Here is a 22,700-nt window from a genome sequence, read left to right on the forward strand (position 1 = left end):
AAATGGTTATTACTAAGTCAATAATTATTTTGGGGAAGCCTAGAGAGTGCTAGGAAATGTGCTGATACAAGAAGAAGCAAAATCAGACTCCAGCCCTGTGCACAAAGAGATTCCAGTCCAGCAGGGGAACCAATGAATCACACAAAATTGTCTTAACAAATCAAACCTATCAGCAACATCCCTAAGAAACAGAAAAGGTACACAGTGCTGTAAGAGCACATGATGTAACTTCCCAGTGAAAATGGCACATTAAACACGGCTCCACTGTTACCCCATCCAGAAACACAACAACTGAGTAACAAATTGACACGGAAGGAACAACATTTTAGAAGCTAAAATCAGACGAGTGACAATGAGCCCGGCCAACCCTAGAGGGCCGAATCTCGAGCCAGACACAGGGCTATGTGAGAAATGACCTAATTTATACTGCAGATACTGTTGACAGCAAGAGATACCCCAGTAACCTGAAGTAGGACTAGATGAAAATCTATTTGAGAGGCTAAGCAGACCATACTCTATGTTCCTGGGCCAATGGCTCCTCATTCACCAGGATGAGAAAGGAAAAGTTTACTCTCTAAGGAGTAGAACAGAACCTCAGACCTGGCGCCACCTGAACAGCCAAAGGCACACTATTATACTGAAAAGGCAGAATTCCAGTGGACTTTTACAGATGCTGATGTCGCCTCTCAATCTCCCTCAGCTTGAAGTGCACTGTACAGACAAAACCCAAGAGAGAAGACTTGAAGACAGACACTGGGTAAGTTTCCAACTAAGCGATTCCACTGTTACACAATGATGCTTAGTCATGAATGCATCCATTCGTGCATACAGCTTCCCATTCTTAGAGCCCTGCTTCTGAACACAGAGGACATGTAACAGTCATCAGACCTTTGAGAGAAACTCTCACTGTAAACTGACTCACCCAGTGTCCATTCCACCCTCCTGGCTGCGCTTTCTTAAACTAGAAAACATAAACGACATTTGCCAGAATCTCTTGCAGCTAGGATTCTGGAGGCAAAGTATATACTCTCACTGCTGCTGCTGCTAAGTCGCTTCAGTCGTGTCCGACTCTGTGCGACCCCATAGATGGCAGCCCACCAGACTCCCCCGTCCCTGGGATTCTCCAGGCAAGAACACTGGAGTGGGTTGCCATACATCCATGATACAAAAGAAGGAAGTATCATGGGGCTACCTTCCTAGTATTTATGGCAATTTCTCTGCTGACAAGGAGGGTCAACACCACATACATTACTATAGTACTTTTGAAATCAGGAACTCATTCCTCCAATTTTGAGACTGTTTTGGCTATTCTGGATACCATGGATTTCCATTTAAATTTTAGGCTTAGTGTGACAATTTCTACAAAAGAAACAACTGATTCTGAGAGAGACTGCATTGAATCTGTGGGTCAATCTGGGGAGAATTGCCAGCTTAACAATATTAAAGTGTCCAGAGATAGCCGTGGGCTTAGAAAGCCTTTGGGCAACCTGTCTGCTGATGGGTGGGGCTGTGTGCCCCACTGGTTGTTTGCTAGGCCTGAGAAGTCAGCACTTACAGGCTGTTGAGTGGGGCCAAGCCTTGGTGATGGAAACCCAGGCAAGATGTCCACCTCAAGGAGAGTTTGTGCAAATGGATACTCCTGCTATGTTCACCATTAGATTTTATGACTCCAAAGTGAACCACAGCAGGCACCCACCTTCACAGGAGACCCTTCAAGACCAGCAGCCTCAGATTCAAGATGTCCAGCTCCCCAAGGCAGACAGTGGCTGTGATGGTCATCACCTTCCACAAGTACTCCAAAACAAAAGGATATGTCCTACAAACTCTTTTAACTTTTCAGTCATTAGTACTTCTTAGTAACAACAAAAGCTAGAAAACTGTAGAGCATGCTTTCAAAATCCTGAGGAAATATTCTTTACAACTTAGAATTCTACACCCAAAGTATCAATGCTTATGCAATGCAACTAGACAAGAAAAAAGCACAGATGCAAAATTATATTTCTATAATAAGATAAAACTAATAGAAAGCCTCCTGATTACTACTGACTCGATGTCTTAGCAACTGACATCATCTTTCTTTATAGTTAAACAAAACTAAATAAGTGGGGGGGAGGGGGAAGCAAGGGAATTCCAAAAAAAAATCTACTTCTGCTTCATTGACTATGCTAAAGTCTTTGACTGTGTGGATCACAACAAACTGTGGAATATTCTTAAAGATATGAGAATACCAAACCACCTTACCTGCCTCCTGAGAAACTGGTATGCAGGACAAGAAGCAACAGTTAGAACCAGACATGGAACAATGGACTGGGTCCAAATTGGGAAAGGAGTACGTCAAGGCTGTACACTGTCACCCTGCTTGTTTAACTTATATACAGACTACATCATGCGAAATGCCAGGCTAGAGGAATCACAAGCTGGAATCAAGACTGCTGGGAGAAATATCAACAACCTCAGATATGCAGATGACACCACCCATATGGCAGAAAGTGAAGAGGAATTAGACTCTTGATGAAAGTGAAAGAGGAGAGTGAAAAAGCTGGCCTAAAACTCAGCATTCAAAAAACTAAGTAAGATCATGGCATTTGGTCCTATCACTTCAAAGCAAACAGACTGGGAAAATGTGGAAACAGTGTCAGATTTCATTTTCTTGAGCTCCGAAATCACTGCAGACGGTGACTGCAGCCACGAAATTAAAAGGCGTTTGTTCCTTGAAAGAATACCTATGTCAAACCTAGACAGTGTTTTAAACAGCAAAGACATCACTTTGCCCACAAAGGTTCATATAGTTGAAGCTATGTTTTCCCAGTAGTCATGTATGGATGTGAGAGTTGGATCATAAAGAAGGCTGAACGCCGAGGAATTGATGCTTTTGAACTGTGTTGGAGAAGACTCTTGAGAGTCCCTTGGACAGCAAGGAGATCAAACCAGTCAATCCTAAAGGAAATCCACCCTGAATATTCATTGGAAAGGCTGGTGCTGAAGCTGAAGCTCCAGTACTTTGGCCACCTGATGTGAAAAGGCTGACTCACTGGAAAAGACCCTGATACTGTGAAAAATTGAGGGGAAGAGAAGGGGGTAACAGAGGATGAGATGGCTGAATGGTTTCACTGACTCAAGGGGTATGAGTTTGAGCAAACTCAGGGAGACAGTAATGGACAGAGAAGCCTGGCATGCTGCAGTTCATGGGTTCACAAAGAGTCTGACATGACTTAGTGACTGAACAACAACAAGAAAGTGGGGAAAATACTATTTTCATAGACAATCAAAAGGAAAAGCGGTACAGGAAAGGAAAACTACAGAACACTACTGAGTTCTGTTGAGGATTATGTTCATAGAGTATAGGCTTCTCTACTGTAATACAATTTGTGCTTCTGAAAACTCTTGCACATTAAAAATAAGAGAATGGGAAAAATAAGGTTGGAACCAATCATTCAAAAGTTACACAGCCCTAACCAACGCACCAGCAGTGACATAATTAGTACCCCAGGAGATGGCTTGGGCAATGCAGTCAGTTTGGCATGGATAGAGCAGCCTCAAGAGATGCTCAGAGACGCACAGCATCAGAGAGGCCTTGCTGATCTGCAGGAACTGAGCCATTAGAGACGGAAACAGACTGAATACAACCAAGGCTCTAAGAACAGAGGCACAGTGCCTCTCTCGGGGAGGGACTCCTGGGTGCAGGATCCTTAACTTTGTTAAAATGAAACTGAAGTCAGAGCTTTCTTTTCCTCTGAACTCTACTCTTGATATTCTGCCTCTCCTTTATTGGGAAAAGCCACATAGAAATCAATACAACCTCCAATTATAATTATGCCATTTCCCTATTTACCAGTCACATACGAGCAAATTGGTGCTCCAGGAGCATTTGCAGCAGAACACCATTCATTAATACTTTATATACCAAAAACTGACCTAAAGCTAATCTCAACTAAAACATAATGTATGACTATTAGGAGGAAAAGAGGAAGAAGAATTTGTATTATGAAGAATAGAATGAAAAAACTCAATTCTTCATCTTCCATAAATGGGACTGAATAAAAAACTTCACCTTTGGAGGGGAGGGAGCAAAGCCAAGTACGGTATAAGCTGAAGCCACAGAGTCACTCAGGAGCCAGCTCATCAAGGTAAGAACATTTAGGTAAAATGACCATTTTGTCCAAGTCTGTCTAGGGCAATTTCCACCGGCACCAGTTGTCCCAGCATAATTATCAATAGCTCTCTCTTTCACACACAGAAAGAAGTATCCCTGTTTGGATACTAAATTATACGGTCAATCTATTAGGTGATACTGAGGAGTTTACTCTTTACTCTAGAAGCCACAGTCCTGGAAGCTACTTAAAAGTGTCTTAGACAAAGGCAGGGAAACAATAACATTTTTTAGTGCAGAATCTTAGAGGGATAAGTGTTCTGGTACCCTATCCAATGTTCCGCTACATAAACATCAAGTAAAAATCTACTTTAAATCGACCTTTAAGAACATCTTCCTTTCACATCAAACACCCTTTGTGACCCACATGTTTATTCCCATTTCTTCCTTGATAATGGTCAGTGGCCTTGGACTAGCATTAGATGCTCCTCACAGTCAACAATATGCTCCCATGAACAGAAGTCAATGGATAGATACTTCTCAGGCCTTATCAAACCAGAACTGCACTAACATTCCTTTGTAAATCTCACTGTTCCATGACTCAATTCTGGGCCTACTTCTCTTGCTATTACTTATTATCTTAGCTGTAGGTTTTCCATCCTCTACCTCATCCTCACACGTAGACGTTTTCCATGTCTCTGACTTTGTCCTTCTTCTCTTTTCTCTCTTTACCCCTCAATGCCGCTAAGTCACGTCAGTCGTGTCCGACTCTGTGCGACCCCATAGATGGCAGCCCACCAGGCTCCTGTCCCTGGGATTCTCCAGGCAAGAATACTGGAGTGGGTTGCCATTTCCTTCTCCAATATCAGGCTTCAAAAACTGTATCTCCAATCAAGTCTCTCCTCAGAGCTCCAGAGAAGTCCTCCAAATTGCTGGCATCTCCACCTAGCAATCTAGCAACAACTGACTGACTAACACCATTAACCTCTCATTAATTCTGAGTAGGATGCTTCACATCTGGTCCTTTCCTGCCAGTCTCTCTTAAGAGCAACTCCATCTCCCCAAGCGCCCATGCATGGAAGCCATCACCCAAGACTCCAATTTCCCTAACCTCGCACACTCAGTATCTCTCCAGCCCACCTCTGCCCTCCTCGCACACTCAGTACCTCTCCAGCCCCCCTCTGCCCTCCTCGCACACTCGGCACCTCTCCGGCCCGCCTCTGCCCTCCTCGCACACTTGGCACCTCTCCAGCCCGCCTCTGCCCCTCCCCACTTCCTACCCCAGTTCGGCAGCCATGGCCCCACGTGCTCACACTAGCGCTTCTACCTCTCCTCTTTTCCCTCCACGCAAAAGCCAGACTGATCATGTCAGTCTTCTGCCTGCAATTCTTGAGGCTCTTCATTACCTAACGTTAAACCCCCCCTCACCTCATTTTTATGTACATCTATACAGCTAGAGTTTGCCCTTCTACAGTTTTCCATTTAGAAGTCAATTCCACTTACGTCTCAACATTCAGCTCGGATTTCCCTGCCTCCCCCAATTCTCCTGAGCAGCCGCTTTACAAGCTCCTACTCTGCTCGGGATGGTTGGCAGCCCCATCCCCCACAGCATGAAGAGGGTACTGCTATCACGGCACTGCTTACATTGTATTAGCTGCGCTTATGTGCTCAGTCGCTAAGTCGTGTCCGACTCTTTTGTGACCCCATGGACTGTGGCCCACCAGGCTCCTCTGTCCATGGGATTTCCCAGGCAAGAATACTGGAGTGGGTTGCCATTTCCTCCTCCAGGGGATCTTCCCCACCCAGGGATCCAACCTGTGTCTCCCGCATTCGCAGGCACATTCTTTACCACTGAGCCACCAGGGAAGCCTGGATATGTATTAGCATACCGCCTTAGTATTTCAAACAGCTGCCTCAGTTACTTCACCAGTTTCCTCACCCTTTGAGCAAGGTCATCGTAAGGCTTGAAAGACAGTATCTGTAAAGCATCTAGCACAGTATCTGGCAAACACAACAGTCACAAAATAACATCAGCTCTTTTTGTCCTGCATCTTGCACACGCCTTCTAAGCTTTCTAGGTCTCAGTTTCTGAACCCACAAAGTGGGCTGGAAAGATCAGATGATCCAAGCCTCCTCCGAGCAGCAAAAGTGCTGTAACTCTATAAAGGCAACAAATGCAAATGCAGTGAAGGCGAAATTTGCATTTGAAGGGACCAAGTAAACATGCTCGCTAGGGACAGTCTCCCTTTCACTCAGGTCTACAGCAAAGACATCAGCAAAAACCTAAGACTGTGACCCAAATGTGAATCTTTACTCCTTTATGCTTGCAACACGACAGTAACAATAAAGATGATCAAGAACTAAAAGAATCCCCCAGAAACTAAAAATAAATTATCTGAAACAAGAAAACTATACCCATTTACCGCCAGCGGAATCAAAAATTGGCAACATTGTCACTACTTGATGCAGTGGTTAACATTTAACCAAAAAATTAGTTAACATTTAACCATTTTTAGGTTAACCAGGAGGAAATAAAATCTTACACTGTCAGCAAGAGAGAAGATAATCATGGCCCTCTATGACCTCTCAGAAATTAGGGAGATATAGCCATAGCAAAGCCTACATCTTTGGTCATAGTAAACTAATCCTACCCTAAAGGCTGTTGATGTTATCTTTAAAATGATGATACAGCACATGTACTGACATGTAAAGAAGTTCACAAAGCAGCGTAGCATGAAAGAAGGTTACGCATCAATGTTTATCACGAACCCATTTTTGTTAACTATCTGGATATAAACAGGAAAACTTCCTAACTCTTACTTATGGAACTAAGGGTGATTTTTATTTTCTTCTTTGTGTTTATCTCTATTTTCCATAAAGTACATATAATTTTTGTGTAGCTATATATATTTATATATATATTTTTAATTCCCCAACAATAACTGCCAAAGCACAAACCGTTTTATCAGAAAGATATACTTGGGGGGAGGGGGGGTAGAGAGTTAAAAACTCCGATTAGGAAAACTTGGACCCCAGAAACAACTGGCAACTTCAGTTAAACGGGGTCCTGTCACACAATTGATACTTAGGGCTCATTCTCAGTGTGCAAGAAATACATCTTCAGTGATGATGTAAAAGTCTAAAGATACCTAATTCAAAAATACCTGAGGTGACGTCATCTGGACAAATGAAAAGAACAAGCATATGGAGTGTACGGAGGGGAAAAAACACAGAGCACATTTTTATAAAGCTTCATCTTTCATTCTGTGTGTTTACTTCCTTGAATCTGGGTACACCAAGAGAATACCTAGTCCATCCTCCTAGTTTAAATAAACAACTCCAAAAGTTATCTTGCTTTACCAAACATCCTTTGAAAGCATGGGAAGGAAGCATCATGATGGTTTCATTACTTAGGACCTGTCGCCTAGACTTTAATACCAATTCTAGGCAGCAATCCTTCCCATTCTTCCCTTGAAAATTAAAGTGATATTTACCATGAAGTTTTATACCTCTCATATTAAGGCTAGGAGTTACTGGCAACTTGTTTCTACCAGGGCAAAATCAGGACATAAACAGAAGACCAAGTAATACATGAGATCAAGGTTTTTGGAGTTTTTTTTTTTTTTCAATTAACTATACTACATACAAAGAAAAGTCCCTAGAGCAGATTAGCATTTATTATTTTAGATTTGAAAACTAGAAAATATGAATATTAAAACAACCTGCAGGATTGTTTAGTCTATGCACCTAAATTTTATTCTGTGACCAAAATATGTATAAAGTCAACAGAATAAATATATACAGTAAATCCCCACCACTCCCTTTTCCCCTGAGGAAAGAAAGAGAAAAATAAATAGCTTATGTGATTTACACTGCATTTCAGTATGCTTCCTAATTTCTTCAAATTGCCAATCCTGCTAAAAACCCACCCATTAATATAAGACAAGTAAATGAAATGCTAGAAAAAGGTCTGAGTTTCTTCATTCTTCCTGAGATTCAGAAAACAACTACTTACATCTTATCCCAATTATTCAGATGAGGAAATGAAGGTTCAAAGAACTGAAGTTACCTGTCCCAAATCACAAAAAGTAAGAAGTACTACTATGTCTCAGGCTAATGAGACACATGATTGACAAGTGTCCCAATTATACTTGTTATTATCATATCAGCACCTCTACACAATTTTTAATGAAAACACACAAATCCAAATTTTCCAACAGAAGTTTCCTTACTAATGTACTGACAAAGCAAAAGCCAGAGGAAAGTCACTTTCGCAAAGGAATATACTATGTAGACTTGATCCCCTCAAGCTGAAAACTATCCCACTCAAAATTTGCTTGGGGATCAAAGTAGGAAGCCTACACATCCTCAGATGCATATGCAGCACGAAAAAATACAACCAACATTAAACTTCATTCTGTTTGGAGAAAAGATATTCTTTTTACAAAATTATATTTAAAAAGTACCAACTTTTGAAAAGATATGAAATTCCACTTTAATAAAACATTTGTCCAGTACCTCAAAGATTAATACGAAAAAACACTGGCTTTGAAGCCTGATATCTAGAATATATTAAACTAAGTTTCCTGGTACATCCTTTAAAATTTTTTTTTTAATGAAGAAATGTAAGTTGACTTGCTCAGCATCTCAAACAATCCTACAGCAGCATCCATTGTATTAGTTACATTCCAGTGAAAAAGCTGAGCGCAGAAAAATTGATGCTTTTGAACTGTGGTATTGGAAAAGACTCTTGAGAGTCCCTTGGACTGCAAGGAGATCCAACCAGTCCATCCTAAAGGAGATGAGCCCTGGGTGTTCATGGGAAGGACTGATGTTGAAGCTGAAACTCCAATATTTTGGCCACCTGATGTGAAGAGCTGACTCATTTGAAAAGACCCTGATGTTGGGAGAGACTGAAGGCAGGAGAAGGGGACGACAGAGGATGAGATGGTTAGACGGCATCACCAACTCAAGGGACATGAGTTTGGGTAAACTCCGGGAGTTGGTGATGGACAGGGAGGCCTGGCATGCTGCAGTTCACAGGGTGGCAAAGACTCAGATATGACTGAGTGACTGAACTGAACTGAGCTCCCATTTCCACTTTCCTAATTATTCATAATTCTGAAAAAAGAGAAAATCACTATAGAGTTAATTTTGCATCAAGTTTGAATATCTACTACGAATCAATCAAATCTGTGTTTGATGAATAGAGTACAACTTCTAGAAACTGATAAGCCAAGTGAATTTACTAAGCAGTCAATTAAAAAACATACATCATTCCTTTCCTATACATAAGTCCAGAGCTCTAAAGCTTACGTTTTCATTAATTCATCTGGTGACAAAATTTGACCTGAATGGATATGAAGCTATTTTTAGACATTTTTCTCCACTTACTGTGACTATTAATATCTTTCCTTGCAGAAATATATATTTCACAGAGTGCTACCCCAGACGCCACTGGAGGCGTCATATACAGTACATGCATATTACCTTCTTACATTTGGAATTGCTTTTAATTCCAAACACATGTGGCCATGTGGGTTCTACATGAAAGACTATGGACTTAAACCACTGAAGGGAAAAAAAGTATGTATCCATGCAATTAGTTACTAAACAATCATTCAACATTATCTCTTATATTCAGTTTTTCTGCATAATTAGCTAATACTGAAATTCTCAATTAAATCCATTTTTTATTTTTTGTTTAAAGTGTTGATTGATGGTATGCATCATCATTTTTTGCAAGTGATCCCCAAAAACCTTCCAATGAAACATACTAAATAATAAGGCTTGAAGTTCAGTTCAGTAGCTCAGTTGTGTCTGACTCTTTGCAATCCCATGGACTGCAGCACGCCAGGCTTCCCTGTCCATCACCAACTCCCGGAGCCTACTCAAACTCATGTCCATCGTGTCAGTGATACCATCCAACCACCTCATCCTCTTGTCGTTCCCTTCTCCTCCCGCCTTCAATCTTTCCCAGCATCAGGGTCTTCTCCAATGAATCAGTTCGTCACATCAGGTGGCCAAAGTATTGGAGTTTCAGCTTAAGCATCACTCCTTCCAATGAATATTCAGGACTGACTTCCTTTAAGATTGACTGGTTGGATCTCCTTGCAGTCCAAGGGATTCTTGGAGTGAATCAAAGTAGCTGTATCTTAGATCTGAGATCACCTGCACAGAAACTGTTGTCAAATTCTTTCTAACGACAAGCGTCTCCAAGAATTCTTCTGTCTTTGGACTTCCTTGGCAGTCCAGCGGTCAAGACTCCGTGTTTCCACTGCAGGGCACAGGGATTCATCCCTAGTTAGGGACCCACACATGGAGAGGTGAGGCTAAAACAAAGAATGCTAAAAACCAAACAGGAACAAAGTAATTTTTGAATCTATAATTCTCTTAAGACTTGTTTCCCTAACCTAAATACACCCAAATGATAAGATTAATAATTACAAAGACTTTGACTCCAAATAAGTTAGAGAAAAGTATTCATAAATAAAAGAGCTCAATGGACCCAGATAATAAAACATTACTTCTTTGTCATCCTACAAATGTTATAACATTGCTCAAAATCAAATGATTTCCAAGACTTCCATGCATTGATCTCCCCACTATACTCTTGACAAAAAAAGCAGTTAACAACAACTAAACCCACAGGATCAAAGTGAACAGAAAGGGCTCATTAGCAAACATTTCAACAAATTTCTAGTAGATGAAATGTAGATAAATGTACCTATCACAGATCGTGCACACAAAGGCTACAAGAGAAAGTGAAGCAGAATTAAAATGATGGATTAACCCATGAAACAGCTTTACACCTCACCCTCTAGGGCACCCCTTAACATAAAGGCAGGCTTTCCAACAAGTGGGCCAAGAGTACATTCCACTCTTATATACAGAAGTCCTAATTTGCTATTCCACTCAGAAAAGTAGGAAGGAGCTACCAAAACAATCCAACATTCATTTTCAAGCATTACCTAGTCCTTCACTTGAAAATGTAGATTACCAAGGATCAGCAATTGACAAAAATTAGTAAGAAAAAAAAAAAAACCAACCCAAACAAAAAGTAACCAGGCAAGAAAAAGAGATAATCCAATGAGCAGAAGAGAATTTTAAAAAGAAAATTAAACATTACCCTCAGACAGATTAAAGAAAATAATGCATCCTTAAACAGACACAAGTTGAATAAAGAGAAATATCTATATAAAGATTTCTTGGAATTAAAACTATGACTCTGCTTTTAAAATGTCACTACCGAGCTAGAGAAAAGCAAGGTGATCTCCCAGAACAAAAAACGATTATGAGAAAACAAGATGCCCAAAAGTTCAACATTCTAACAAGAGAGAACTAAGAAAATAGAACTCAAAAAGCATATGGAAGAAAGGTCCCAGAGCTAAATAAAGATCAAGCCTCGAAATAGAAAAGATGCATAACAACTACAATGCATAAGAGGATATCTATATCTAAGTCCTATCACCATGCAATCCCAGAAAACCAGGATAAAAGAAAATCCCAAAGCTTTCAGAGGAAAAGAAAATCAAAAGCAATTACCAAAAAAATATGTATATATATATTACTGTGACTGGCATTAGATAGACAGTTTCAAAATTCTCCAAGGCTTCAGCAATACGTGAACCGTGAACTTCCAGATGTTCAAGCTGGTTTTAGAAAAGGCAGAGGAAAAAGAGATCAAATTGCCAACATTCACTGAATCATCGAAAAAGCAAGAGAGTTCCAGAAAAACATCTATTTCTGCTTTATTGACTATGCCAAAGCCTTTGACTGTGTGGATCACAATAAACTGTGGAAAATTCTTCAAGGGATGGGAATACCAGACCACCTGACCTGCCTCTTGACAAACCTATATGTAGGTCAGGAAGCAACAGTTAGAACTGGATATAGAACAACAGACTGGTTCCAAATAGGAAAAGGAGTACGTCAAGGCTGTATATTGTCACCCTGCTTCTTTAACTTCTATGCAGAGCATATCATGAGAAATGCTGGGCTGGAAGAAGCACAAGCTGGAATCAAGATTCCCAGGAGAAATATCAATAACCTCAGATATGCAGATGACACCACCCTTATGGCAGATAGTGAAGAGGAACTAAAAAGCCTCTTGATGAAAGTGAAAGAGGAGAGTGAAAAAGTTGGCTTAAAGCTCAACTGTTAGAAAACGAAGATCATGGCATCTGGTTCCATCACTTCATGGCAAATAGATGGGGAAACAGTGGAAACAGTGTCAGACTATTTTTGGAGGCTCCAAAATCACCGCAGATGGTTACTGCAGCCATGAAATTAAAAGACGCTTACTCCTTGGAAGAAAAGTTATGACCAACCTAGAGAGCATATTCAAAAGCAGGGACATTACTTTGCCGACTAAGGTCCATCTAGTCAAGGCTATGGTTTTTCCAGTGGTCATGTATGGATGTGAGAGTTGGACTGTGAAGAAAGCTGAGCGCTGAAGAATTGATGCTTTTGAACTGTGGTGTTGGAGAAGACTCTTGAGAGTCCCTTGGACTGCAAGGAGATCCAACCAGTCCATCCTAAAGATCAGCCCTGGGTGTTCTTTGGAAGGAGTGATGCTGAAGTTGAAACTCCAATACTCTGGCCACCTCATGCGAAGAGTTGACTCATTGGAAAAGACTCTGATGCTGGGAGGGATTGGGGGCAGGAGGAGAAGGGGACGACAGAGGATGAGATGGCTGGATGGCATCACGGACTCGATGGACATGAATCTGAGTGAACTCCAGGAGTTGGTGATGGACAGGGAAGCCTGGCGTGCCGCGATTCATGGGGTCGCAAAGAGTCTGACACGACTGAGTGACTGAACTGAACTGAACTGAACAACAACTGGGTGCTAGAAGTCAATGGGTCAATATGATACCTGTGAGGAAAAATTCCGAAAGTGGAATTTTATATACCTAGCCCAACAATCAATCAAGCATGAGACAAAAATTATTTTCAGACATACAAGACTTGTAAAGTTTAACTCCTGCCATCTTTTCTGAATAAGTAACTTAAAGCTTCTCCCAACAAAATGAATGAAGGAACCAAGGAATCAAAAATATGTGACGCAGGAGGAAACTAGATCTAAATCAGTATATTAGTCTGTTAGTTGCACACCATGTCTTAGGAGCAGGCAACTTAGGGAAGCAAGTGGCTTCGCATAATAGATATTATAAATAGATATCTTCAAAACATCTGAAGATATGCTAAAGGAAAATTTTTCTTTAATCAGCAAGAAAGATGGAAGGCTATTTAAGAACAAAAGAAAGTTAAGACTGAAATATCAAAGTAAAATGCGGCATGTTTTGAGGAGTTGATACTTACTAAAAAAGAAAATATATCTGACTCTGACAACAGAAATATATGTATAGGCTCTACATATATAAATATACAATAGATATATATCTATCAAGCAATTTTCCTACCAAATCCCAGCAGACATCTAAAATATTGTTTTCAGTTGTCAAGCCCTCAGACAGGCCTTCCTTAACTACACCATCCCTCACCCTACTTTATTTGTACTCCCCTAGTATCTGTTACCCTAGCAACCTATCACATACACTGATTTCACTGATTCTACTAATAATACAAATATTCTTCACTTTCTCATCTTGCTGAAACCAGGATGCATTTTACAATCCATGCAGAGCGTTCTACCACTAGTCAGCCAGGTGGCAGTCTTGTTACTATGTAAAAAAACCTTCCAAGTGGATGCCTTCTGGAAAGATAATAAAAGCACCAAAAATGTTTCAGATTATATGAAACACAGTTCTTACTTGCTGAGTATCTCCCCCATATTAACATAAGGGCAGTAACTTTTTTTTTTTTTAATCCCTGTATCCTCCACATAAAACAGTGACTGGCACACAACAGATACTTGATCTGTGTCACAGTTAACATCCCTGAAACCAGGATGGGTCCTACAGGATATATCCTACATATTTGGCCCTGAAATTTCTTTTTTCTTAGTGGTACATATGATACTGGTGAATCACATAAGCAATAGCATCCAAGATAAGAAATTCAGCAACAACAAATTTGGAGGAAGAGGGGGACAGAGGTGAGAGTACTGACCCATTTCAAAAGGTGACTCCAAAGGTTGAAAAATCCAGGAAACAGAAATACAAGCTTTTTTTTTTTCCTTTGCCGAGAGGCAGGCAGGGATATTAGCTATCAGACCATCTCCCACCAAGGATGGAACCCATGTGTGCCCCCTGCATTCTGCCATATTCGTTCAGCAGGATCTTAACCACTGGACTGCCCAGGAAGTCCTAGCTAATTATTTTATTTTGTGGAACTAAATACTCAAAGAAATAAAAACAAAAAGAGCTAAATGTGATTTGTCTCCTGGAAAGAGTCAGGAGACATCATTTATCACTATGAGGCAGTCTATATAGTGTTTTAGTTTTACCAAGTGTACATACTCTTTCTGAACCGTTTTTCAAATATCTAACATCAGGGAAGTTGAAATTCACATATACAAAACCACAGGGACCCAGACAGGGATATTTACACGGATGGAGACAGAAACACTCAGGAGAACACAAAGTAAAAGTCAGAACCAGGTATCTCCAGAAATTTCAGTTGGCAAGAGGGGACGGAGACCCCCGGAATACTGGTGACAAACAGCAACACTCTAAAGCATGACGTCAACACCAACTGCCTACTGGTGATAATTATGCCATTATTTTTTGCCTCACAAAGGCAAGGTAGGATCGGCAAAGTTTATCTCTGTGCCCTGGACTGATAATTCACACTCTCTTACGAATTAATTACAAGCTTTCCTTCGTTCGATCCCTGGATTGAGAAGATCCCCTGGAGAAGGAAACAGCAACCCACTCCAGTATTCTTGCCCCTGGGAAATCCCACGGACAGAGGAGGCTGACGGGCTACAGTCCACCGGCTCGCAGAAGAGTCCGACAAGAGTCAGCGACTAAACAACAACTACAAACTCCCTCACCACAACTCTCCACATTTATACAACCCCCCTTTCACCAGCTCTGGCCTGTCAACACGACAGTTGGGGGCACTGTCCTAGGTCTATCTTACATTCGAAAAATTAAGTGACTATTTCTTGGCGATGCAAAAGTTAGGCGAGAGAACTGTTGCCGGGGGGGTAGGTGGTCCGGCGATCGGAGAGCAGTGGCCATACAGGCAAAAATCCAGCTTGCGAAGTCCTCTGCAAAGCATCCAAGGACCCGCTTCTATCTCCACAGAAAGGACACCTTTCCCCAAAGCGAAGCAGCTTGAAAAACCCAACTTGCCAGGAGGAGACAGTGGCGCGCGGTTCAGACTCCTCCCCTCCCTCTGTGCGCAAGGCAGGCGCAGAAGGAGCGCAAAATGTCACAGGGCCAAGACTAAGCGCGCCAAAGCGGGTCCCACCCCCGGGAGACCGGGACGCCAGAGGCAGGTCCCTCCCCTTCCTCTCTCTCGGCCCGCGCAGAGCTCATTCATTCTCCAGGCGGGCAGCGGGATCTCCCCAGACAGCCATTCTTGCACCGCAAACCCAGCAGACGCTTTGTCTCCGGCCTGGCCGGAAACCGGGGCGCGCATTCAAGCGCGCGCCCTGACGCCACCTCCCCGCACCTGGCGCCCGCCGAGTCCCGGGGCGGAAAAGCCTTCTGGATCTTACGGTCCGAAGCCCCAAGCCGGGCGCTCGTCGCTGGCGGGCCCACGCACGCACTTCGCCGGGTCCCACTAGGTATCCAAGATCGGGAAATGTGCATCCCCGTCCCACTATCAGTATTGCTTGAGGGCTCTGAGCGACCCCTGCCCAGAATGAAAAACACTAGATTCTTTCTTCTTGGAGACCGAGACCCTGCCCGTTCCGAAGGGCGTGGGCACTCCGGCCCTCGCCTCCCGCCCGAGCAGCACCCCCCGGTCCGTGTGTGAGGTACAGCGGCCGCCAGGCGAGCACTCACTTGAGGAGCAGCTGGTCGTGCTCGGCCTTGAACTTGCCCAGCTCGATCTGCAGCTTCGCGCGCTCGCGGGCCGTGTCGTCGAGGGCACGTCGCGCGTCGGCCAGCTCGGTCTCGTAGAGCGCCTTGAGGCCGGTGAGCTCGCGGCCGCGCACCTCCTCACGCTCCGTCACCTGCAGCTGCAGCGCGCTGTTCTCCGTTTCCAGGCTGCGCACCTTGTCGATGTACACGGCCAGCCGATCGTTGAGCTCGCGCAGCTCCTCCTTCTCTTGGAGCCGCGACAGCCGCGTGGGGCTCAACGGCGTGGCGGGGCCGCCGGCGCGACTGCCGCTCCGCGGCGGCACGGGGGTCGCTGTCGCCATGGCGATCGGCGGGGAGAACGGAGCGCGGAGGCCGCGGGCAGCGTCGGGACACGGAGGGGGCTGCAGAAGGCAAAGCGGGAAGGAAGGCACGAACCGGCGACCCGCGCTCGCGGAGAGGCCGCCGTGGGGAGGAAAGACGGAGGACCCGGGGCTGGCGGGAGACGGGTTACAGCACAAAGGGCAAAGGGGGAGGACCGCGAATCAATCAAACGTAAAAGGCCCTTTGTGAAAAAACAGGCACAGACACACACGCGCGCGCACACACACACACACACGCTCAGGAAATACGGGGCGATGGTGCCCGAAAGGGCCGAGCAGAGTCCGCGCGCCGCCGCCACCGCCGAGTCTCCCGCCCGCAGCACTTTGTTTCCTCTCAGGCGGCGCAGAGCCGCGGGCGGGGGGAGGAGGGCGGAGGGGCGGGCTGGCTGCGAGCCGCGGGGGGCGGAGGTGGCGCGGGCGGCGGCGCCGCCCTCCCTCCCCAAGATGGCCGGCGCGCTCCGGCATCGCCACGTGACCGTCGCTGGCCAATGAGGAGCCCGCAGCTCGGGGGCCGGGCCTGTAAATTCAAAATCGGGCCCTCAGGCAACCGTCGGCTCCGCGCGCCTGGCTGGGCGTGGCTGGGGAAAGGGCCGAGGGCGGCCGGGAGGGGCAACGGGGACTGCTCGCGCCGCGGCCCTGGGCCCGGCCCTGGCCGGGCCTTCCCACCACCCCGCGGGGACCCCCTGGCGGGGCAGGGCCAGCGGATGGCGGGAAGAGGCCCAGAGGTTTCCGGGGCGGGTCTGTGCCACCACCCACACCAGGCAGTTCAGGGAAATTCAAAAGTAAACGTTTCTAATAGCCACACACAGAACTCGCAGAGGCTGGGATGACCGCGGGCGTTGTGACCTTATCCCCGCCCCGCGAAGAAGGTTCGGAAAACTGCCTGGAGGCCGCACCGCGGTGGAGTTACGTAATGGGCGCTGGTGATAAGCGTGCGGGTTCCAAGTGCAAACCTGTGCTTTTCTCTCTCAGTGGAAAGCGTATCAGAACACCGTCCCATCAAATTGACACACGTGCGTCTTGAAGACAAGATAAAAACCGAAGAAAAATCGGTGTTGACAGGCGGTCCCTGTTCCGTTTTATTTAACAACTTAGGGCCTTATAAAATCAAAACCTCACATGTGATATGATTAACAGGTTACTAAGTATTTAACACAAGCTGTTCATGCTCGTGCTTCAGTAAAATCCAATGCATCGAAAACTAAACTTGTGAAAATGTAAGTGGAAATGACTTTTTTGCCTTAAAAGGGGAGCCCCTAAACTGTTGACCACAGTTCTAATAGAATGTCCATTAATCCCTTTGAGAGTTTTAAACTTTCATCCTTAACGTTTATTGAAATTTACTATGTCCCCTGCCCTGGGCTTTTCGTGGATTATCCGTCCAGACGTTATGTGGTATAGAAACTAGATTCTTTCCATTTGAAAATGTCTCCACTTAATACTTGAATTTCCCTACAATCTCCTGGCAGGTGACTAGACAGTATTTGAACCCAGGCGGTCCCGCTATAACCTAGAAGGCCATCTCATAACCCTTTACAGACGTATCTGTAGAGTAATTTACAGGTTGTGCGAAGTCGCTCAATCGTGTCAGACTCTTTGCGACTCCATGGACTGCAGCACGCCAGGCTCCTCTGTCTGTGGCATTTTCCAGGCAAGAATACTGGAGCACCTTGTCATTTTCTACTGCAGGGGATCTTCCCCACCCAGGGATCAAACTCTTGTCTCCTGCATTAGCAGGGGGATTCTTTACCACTGTGCCACCTGGGAAGCCCCCCAAATTACCGGTTAGTTACCTTAATAATGGCAGGAAGGAAGACTAGAATGTTCTTTAAGTATTAATCAAGTCATGTACATAAGAATTAGTCAAGGGCACCAGGCTGAGTATCATCTGTCAATTTCCTGGCACTCTGAGTGAGGACACTCTCCTTCGTGATTCTGTTTCCTGCCCTGTTATCTAAAATACTTCCTTACTTAACCTCCTTGATAATTAAAAAAAATTGAAAAGATTCTAGTTTGAAGTTGGTGTTAGGAGTTTATAAATGAGTATTAAAATAACTTTAATAACTTTAAAGGATCTTGAAAGTCTAGATTACTTATAAGAAATGAGGCCTACAGAAGGTGAATACTGGGCCCAAGATGGTAGAATCTGGATTGCAATGTAAATCCATTCTCCTTGGGGCCCTTTCCCACTGATGACTTGGCTTTCACTCCATACCCTCCTTTAACACCTCAGACATTTAAAAAGAATGGAAATTTTTAAAAAAAATTTTTTTTCCCATTTTTGAAGTTTCAACATTGAATGTGCTTTCAGGCATGGCCTTTACTGGTCTCGATGCTATTAAGCTGTCTCTTGAAATTTTGGGGATTCCTCATTGGTTTAGGAAACAGTAGGTCCTATTAGCTGAAGTAATGCGTACACTGGAGTCAGACAGTTAAGGCTTTGCTGTTGATAGCAGTGTTAACTGTATGGAAATTATTCCTTCGTTTCCTCATAGGAAAATGTAGATGATTCCTATCTAGCAGGGGTTTGCAATAAAGTAACATTAAGTAATATGTGTAGTGTTTAGACATAATATGGGATGGCTAAATAATAATCCTTACTAATAGTTATCCTGTGTCTCCAAGCAAAAGCAATGAAAAAAATGAAATTTTAGCTTTAGAATTAGTTAATTGTGCAAATATTTGATCAGGCACTTTACCAAATGAACACATTCCTTTCTTATTCTCTTGGCTTTTCCCATGCCTACTCCATACCTAGAATAAGACTTGTTTCTTCCCTGATCTTTCATACTAAGTGTGTCCAGCCCTCTTCTTTTAAGCATTTCCTGCAATCCCATTACCTCCAATGTTTTCCCCAGTAAATGAGAAGTAAATACTATATAAATATGGTGACAAGAACAGCCATGATTTCAAATATTCTGCCTGATTTTTTTTCTGTGAACCTTTACTTGTCAGTGCACATGTTCTGACTAGTGGTTAGCCATATACATGGCCACCAAACTTCAACTTCCCAGGGCATCCTTTACCTCTGTAAAACCCCTCCCACAGCACACAGCTACCTCACCACATACAGAGAATTAGACCTTTGCCTTCCTTTTTTTGTATGTTATGTGGATCTGGGACGGATAAATACAGGATACCTATCATGGCTGGGCAGAAGGGACCCAGACTAGGATAAGGGTGGGAAGGAAGGGAGAAGAAAAGGAGAGACTGAAAGCTAGCAGTAATCCAAGTTTGTCCCAGGAGAGGGTGGTGACAGCTGGCAGATAGCTGAGTATACAGTGTAAACACATGGGGTAGCTAGGGATTCAATACAAAATGAAAGTGTTGCTAAATGGTGTCTCTCTTTTTAACCGATGTATGTTTTCTGAATATTTGAATGGTGAAAAAAATTAATATATGATCTTACATTAAACCAGATTGTTTCTATTTAATATACTTTGCAAAGTTAATACTTTTCCAGTTATCATAGAAACATAATACATCATGTTTCAGAAGATTGTTACAGAATGTTACAGAATCCCTTCCAACTCTGATAGAAATAATATTTGTGTTTTTAAAACCACCTAAGAGTTTTTGTAGTTGTTGTTTTCTGTGTGGGTTTGTTTTTTTTTTTTTTTGCCACACCACCTGTGAATCTTAGTTCCCAGAGCAGAATTTGAACTTGTGCCCCTTGCAGTGGAAGTGCAGAGTCTAGCAAGTTTACTAATAGTTACCCTGTGTCTCCACAGCCTAAGAGTTTTAGAGGTTATTTATCACCTTCAGTAAACTTGTTCTCTTAGCATAGCCCCTTGAAGTTTATTTACTGCTGAAAATTGTCTTCCAAATTGCTTGTTAAGATCTGGACACAGGGCAAAGTAGAAGTGACAGGATTGTTTTAACTCAGTGGTTCCATCTGAGAGCTTGTGATTTAGTCAAAAAGAAAAACCAATTTGCAGTTTTGTATTTTAGTTTTATTTTATGCCAAAATATGTTCATGACACAGCTTTTTTTTTTTTTTAAGTTATCTTTAAAGCATTTGTTAAACTAATACCTGGCTTTTAACAGCTTTTTTTTTTTTTTTGCTCTTACAAAAGTATCCCCCTTCACCCTATATTCTGCATCTTTGCCTTTAAATTGTAAAAATAGCAAAAGCCTAGAGTCCAAGAGTAGGATTTACAAGTAATTCAGCTGTTTCTGCTCTGATTGGAACTGACCCCACTCAGCTTTCATGATCAGTCTTTAGTCACTTTATCTTGATGTATGGTTTATCCCTCCCAATTACACTTTAATTTACTCATTTAGTTCTTAGTCTATTGAGCTGAGACTTTCCTTGCCTAAAATTTCCCCACCAGTCTGCCTCTTTCGTTTTGCCTTAGATTTCCCCATAAAACTTAGTCTTTCAGGTCAGTCTAGAAAAGTGAGGACGCTGTTTCCAGACCCCCCAGCTGAGTTCAGGAAAGCAGAGGAAAAAGGAAGACACAGTATCTGCAGAGTTGAAAGGGGAGAATAGAAGAATGAAACTTCAACCAGGTACCAGCGTGTTCTTTCCTTCTTCCTCATTACCACAATTTTGGGGTGCCATTCTTCCCATAATGGCACAGTAAACCAGAATTAAAGATAATTACACCATTCTCAGCTTCTACATTCAGTAGCTTTGACATTGGTATAAGAAAAGATTTGAAAAAAAGTGTAATCTGGCTGGACCTCCATCCCATTTCTCATCCTTACCATCTCAACCCTAATAAATGCCTCCTGGCTAGGAAAGGGAGGAGAATTTGAAGCCAGATACACTGGGAGAGTCACGGTCCCTTGTCCCATCCCTGAACTGAGTTCAGGATAAGGGTGGAGGATATCCAAGAGTGGAGATGGTTTGTGCCTCACAACAAAGTCTCCTGTTTGCTTCTATCTCAAGGCAACAGAACAGAAGCCAAGAGCAGCCTTCCTTAAAACCACTCTAGTGAGCAGCCTCAAAAAAAAAAAAAAAAAAAAGCCAAAATGGGTGGGAGAAGCAAGAAAGGAAATGCAGAACAGCCAGGGAAGCTGGCCTGAAATTCTCCAGAGATTTGCACATTAAAATATATATATATATTTAAGTAGAAACAAAGATTCAGGATACCTAAAAAGTTATGCTCATTTGCTCACTCATTAATCCATGCACTTATTCATCAGACATTTGTGGAGGACTTTAACTATGTGCAGAGCAGGGATGACTAAAGTCCAGGCATGATCCCTGCTTTGAGGAGCTCCGCAGTCCAGTGGTGGATAGGCAAGCATTTGTGCAAATAAATTCCACCCCACTGTGCCCCGTGCTAAAACTGAGGCATGAACAAGGTAATGTAGGTTCATTAAGGACCAAACAGGCCTCTGTGCTGGGAGGAGGAAAACACTTGGAGCCAGACGATCTTTGAGCTGGGCTGGGAAGAATGTCAGCCTCCAGGGACTGGAAAATATATCGGGGACTTAGTAGAGACCAGTAAATGGCAACCCACACCTCCAGGGAGAATTAGGGGGAAACCCTAGATGGAATCCTAACCTCCTTATGTTGTGCTTTTTATTTCAAACCACACTGCATACGGGGTGCTTTAAATTAGGAATTAGTAAAGGTGGTAAGGGAAGCAGATGTTGGTCAACAATCTTAACTTCAGGCATAGCTTACATTGTCAGGAAAAATGGGAAATTGAAGAAATTACGGACAAATTAAAACAATTACATTACTTAAGCTGAGTTGTAAAAAAACAGATGCCTCACATAAAGCAAAACAAAAATAGATAATCAACTAAGCAGGAAATTTTGGGTAACTCCTTTGTGCAAAGCATAGCACCATGTGCGTTCAAAGAAATGTTTTAAAGTATGATACATGGTTCATTCCCTCCATAAAGGTATCATCTTGTGTTGGTGGAAATGAAATGTATACATGCTAATAAATAGGTTAGGCAACTAAATCGTGAGTGACAAAGGCCTCAAAGAATGACATCGTTGGCAAGTGTTAAATCTCTACAAAAACGTAGAGAATGAAGAAATTAGAGAATGAGAGGACAGTGTGAAGAAAAGATTTAACTAGACATTGATGTAGAGAAAGTCTTCTTTAGTAAGAGATTCGATTTATAAAAAGATTATCTTGACACACAGTTTTTCAGGAATACAACTGTTCCATAAAGTGAGATGATTCTATATTTTTGATTGTATGAAACATTTGTATTTGTCTATGTTTAGCATGTATATTAGAAACTGGGCAAGAAATATCCAGAATTTGGATCCCCACATGCTTGAGTTTTAACAATACCAAAAATATTCTGTTAGAAGTCACTG

The 22,700-nt window shown here is 42.9% G+C and overlaps 2 protein-coding genes and 1 pseudogene across 2 annotated transcripts in view; all 3 read right to left on the reverse strand.

Moving 5' to 3' along the window:
* LMNB1 (lamin B1) overlaps nt 1-16,878 on the reverse strand; it is a 53,349-nt gene extending 36,471 nt beyond the window's left edge. Inside the window, exon 1 of the mRNA XM_069591646.1 lies at nt 16,012-16,878. Coding sequence (XP_069447747.1) covers nt 16,012-16,370 — 359 coding nt within the window. The 5' untranslated portion in view covers nt 16,371-16,878. The remainder of the gene's footprint in view (nt 1-16,011) is intronic.
* The window catches only part of LOC138441134 (large ribosomal subunit protein uL16-like), a 790,661-nt gene that overhangs the window by 218,992 nt on the left and 548,969 nt on the right, over nt 1-22,700 (reverse strand). The gene's annotated exons all lie outside the window — the stretch shown is intronic.
* Nucleotides 16,935-22,700, reverse strand: part of LOC138441562 (large ribosomal subunit protein uL24 pseudogene) — an 80,244-nt pseudogene continuing 74,478 nt past the window's right edge.

The sequence above is a fragment of the Ovis canadensis genome, chromosome 5 (genome assembly GCF_042477335.2).
Source record: "Ovis canadensis isolate MfBH-ARS-UI-01 breed Bighorn chromosome 5, ARS-UI_OviCan_v2, whole genome shotgun sequence".
In the NCBI taxonomy this organism is placed as follows: Eukaryota; Metazoa; Chordata; class Mammalia; order Artiodactyla; family Bovidae; genus Ovis; species Ovis canadensis.